At 44.3% G+C, this 3,270-nt stretch overlaps 1 protein-coding gene across 1 annotated transcript in view; it reads right to left on the bottom strand.

Moving 5' to 3' along the window:
• Positions 1-375: 375 nt before the first annotated feature.
• vwa8 (von Willebrand factor A domain containing 8) overlaps positions 376-3,270 on the bottom strand; it is a 65,774-nt gene continuing 62,879 nt past the window's right edge. The window contains exons 44-45 of the mRNA XM_070838256.1: positions 3,199-3,270; positions 376-2,008 (exon numbers count right to left, since the gene is read on the bottom strand). The exon at positions 3,199-3,270 is cut by the window's right edge and continues 167 nt beyond it. Of these exons, the coding sequence (XP_070694357.1) occupies positions 1,900-2,008; positions 3,199-3,270 (181 nt within the window). The 3' untranslated portion in view covers positions 376-1,899. The remainder of the gene's footprint in view (positions 2,009-3,198) is intronic.

The raw sequence follows: 3,270 nt of genomic DNA, 5'->3' as shown, positions 1-3,270 counted from the left end.
TAAGAAGTCCCTCAGTTTCCACTGCAGAGTAATATACAACACAATAACACACACTCATTATCACCTAAGTATAGTATACTTAATCATTCTGATTTTGAATACTACTGAATATTTCTACTACTGCTTAAAAATGAGTACTACTTTTTCAAAATTCAAAATGACCAAATCAAGAGATACATGGTTTTCTTTGGACGGCGAGGATAGGGGCCAATTGTTATGAATGCAAAGGTTGGATCAATAGTCATGTAGTAATCAGGAGACAGTAAAAATATGTAATAATAATAATAATGTAATATGTAAGTAGACAAGAAGACAATTGGTAATAAGATTTTATTAAAATTTTGTACATTACTTTTACAATTCTTTTTCCCACATACAGTAATAATAATGAACAATTACACAAGACTAAAGGGGTTTAGAATATATGATTTTATATGATTCGTTCTATGCACACCTTTAATTCCTACATACACAAACATGACGTTTCAACAAGCAAACATATGATGTAGGCAAAATCTCTACAGATAAACTAGTTCAATTTTTACTATAAAGTCACTTTTGATCCTAGCAGAGCAAGAGAGGGGGTTAAAGAGAGATGGAAGTAGGTTAATACAAACAGGGACATCCCTCCATCAGAGAGGGATCAATGGAGACTGATAATTAGACAAGCTGCTCTATTGATCCTATCAGTCAAGCACAGTGAGCCGTCAATACTAAGTATGAGAACCAGCGGCGAAACAGATGTGGTATTGGACGCACGTGGCTCTGAGTTGACACGGATAGAGAGAATTAGTCTGACTGCACAGCATGATGTCGCAGAGCAGAAAGTTCACTGTGCACACGCAGGTCTGTGTTGGAGAATTTTCTACAAATGTACCTTTTAGTGCCAAAGGTGTTTGAGAGTGTGTTTGAGAAAGAGGAAGGGGAGTGGGAGGTCTGGCAATGAAAGACGATCTCAGATTCCTTGCGGGACTGAGACCAGCATAGGGCGTCACAGGGTCCAGTAGCCAGGAAGGAAAGGGCTTGTGCATGTTGACATGGATGCTGTAGGGGAACACACACACACACACACACACACACACAGCAGGGGGTTGTGCAACAGTGGCGGCCTCTAAAGAGCATGTGCAGTCAGGTGAAACTCCCTAGTCACAGTCCCAGCATTCCAAAGGAGCCAAGTTTTACAGGAGGTGCCACATCCAAGTGTCAGTCAGGTGGCACATTAGTGTTGCCATTCCTGTATGTGTTTGTGTGTGTCTGTCTGAGGGTTTTCTCTAAACGAGGAGGAAGTCCAAATAAATGAGGCTGCTTCAAGTTCGTGACCCTCCCTTCTGAGTGAAGTCACTCACAAACCAAAACAGGACATAGATGCACTGTGTGCGTGCGTCAGTGCGGCTAAAATCACATAAACAACAACAGGTTAGGCTGTGTGTTTGATCCCCACGTGGGGTCTGAGACAGAATCCAGGCATTCATAACGGCCCTGTGGTTACCAACACAGTGTGTGTCATTTCACAGGAGACAACAGTCATACCGCACAAGGTCGCAAGCTTGTTACAGACCACACTGTACAGTAGCTATTCCCTGAGGGATTCAACAAAGCAGCTGAGCAATATTAACTCCGTCACGCTAACACAACACTGTCTGTCTTTGCTGACAGCCTGAGGGCTTCAGTAAAACACATAACCGTCTTTCCCCCTCAGGCCTGTACAAAGGCGACTCTTCAGACCTGGTTCAGCTCAGATAATGTTCTATGATCTGATACAGAGAGGGGGTTGAGGGCAGGTCGTGATATCTCACTGTGCCTGATGAGACTGACAAGTTTCAGAGCTTGCAGGGCAAACTTGTGAATGCATGTGTGTGTGTGTGTGTGTGTGTGTGTGTGTGTGTGTTTGTGGCAGTCTTAGGCACTGGACAGCATTGTAGATGTGAAGATCTGCTGCAGTATTTGGGGGATCTGCTTGGTGTCCATGGCAACAAAGGATCTCCCAGCTGGAAGGGTCTTTTGGAGTCTGAAACAGAGAAAAACAAAGATAAAAGTTTGAGGGTAAGTGGAGCGACTGAACTTTGCATCATTTCCCCAAATAAAAAGACACACAAGTACTTGTTTGTTTTGTGAAGTGGTGCTGGACGATTCCAGTCGACAGTGAATGTGAATGAAAGGGCTGTCATTCACATGGTGGAGCTTAGGAACAAGACAGCACGGCCACTTCCACTACATTTCAGATCCTTTGTATAAAGCCACTACCTCTGGTGGGACTCCTTCTGTCTCTGTTCAGTGATTCGCCCATGTGACTACACATTCCTCTTCTGCAGGACACACTCGGTGAGCAGGGATTTAAACAGTCTTCCCAAGGTGTCCCCATTGATATGTTCCTGACATGACATGAATACGTTATTCTCATTCCTCTATTCCCACATTCTTACTTGTAGACAAGACAGTCGATACGTCTGTAGACAGTTTAAATCGTCTTTGCAGTAATTTCCACTTGACTCTCGTGCTGTTTGACAAGAGAACAACAACAGGTCTTTGTCACGCTGGTGGTTTTTGGTTGTCGTGACTGCATCCTAATCGTGAAGCCAGTGGCTCCTTAAAGTAGACTAAAGACGGCACTTATCCCTCTTTTGTCTTGCCTGCAAAGCTCAGGACTTAATCTGGATGTGACAACATAGTTCAGCGGGACCTTCAGCAAGCAGGACCTCGAGGAGCCCTCAGCTAGACTGAAGTGGATAGTCATTGTTCTTCCTAACTTTGAAGTCTGGCTGTTCTTTATTGGCTTTGGATGACCACCTTCAGTCCAGATGAACTTTGAGCGGAGCATCTTTTGCAGGATCTCTAAAATTGACTTGATGCCTACTATTGTTCCATGGGGTGTTGGTGTTCAAACAGCAGTCAGTCATTTGCATGGACCCCATCTCCTTGTCCTTTTATCCAGCCCTTTTCATTACTACCTCCCATTCCCTCCACATTTTCTCTCTTCTGGCATCTTTTCTTTCCCTTTTCCCTCATTTTGTTTTGCACATGGGATGTCAGATGACGTATAAAGAGCAACAACACTTGCCTAGGGACGAAGGAAGGCACACTTCTCCTACGTGTATCTTTTTGTGACTTACTTCCTGTCACCCTTGTCCTTATTTGACTTACGCTCTCTTCTCCCCCTTCTTTCTTCCTTCCCATCCACCCCAGTCTCCACCTGCTCACCTTTCAGCCTGATCACCAAGGGATCCGATGAAGATGGCGAAGGCATTGACCTGGGGGTCAGAGGTCAGGACT

This window comes from Pempheris klunzingeri, chromosome 10 (genome assembly GCF_042242105.1).
Source record: "Pempheris klunzingeri isolate RE-2024b chromosome 10, fPemKlu1.hap1, whole genome shotgun sequence".
Taxonomy (NCBI): domain Eukaryota; kingdom Metazoa; phylum Chordata; class Actinopteri; order Acropomatiformes; family Pempheridae; genus Pempheris; species Pempheris klunzingeri.
Note: the sequence above shows the minus strand (reverse complement) of the source record. Positions and strands in the feature narration are given on the sequence as shown.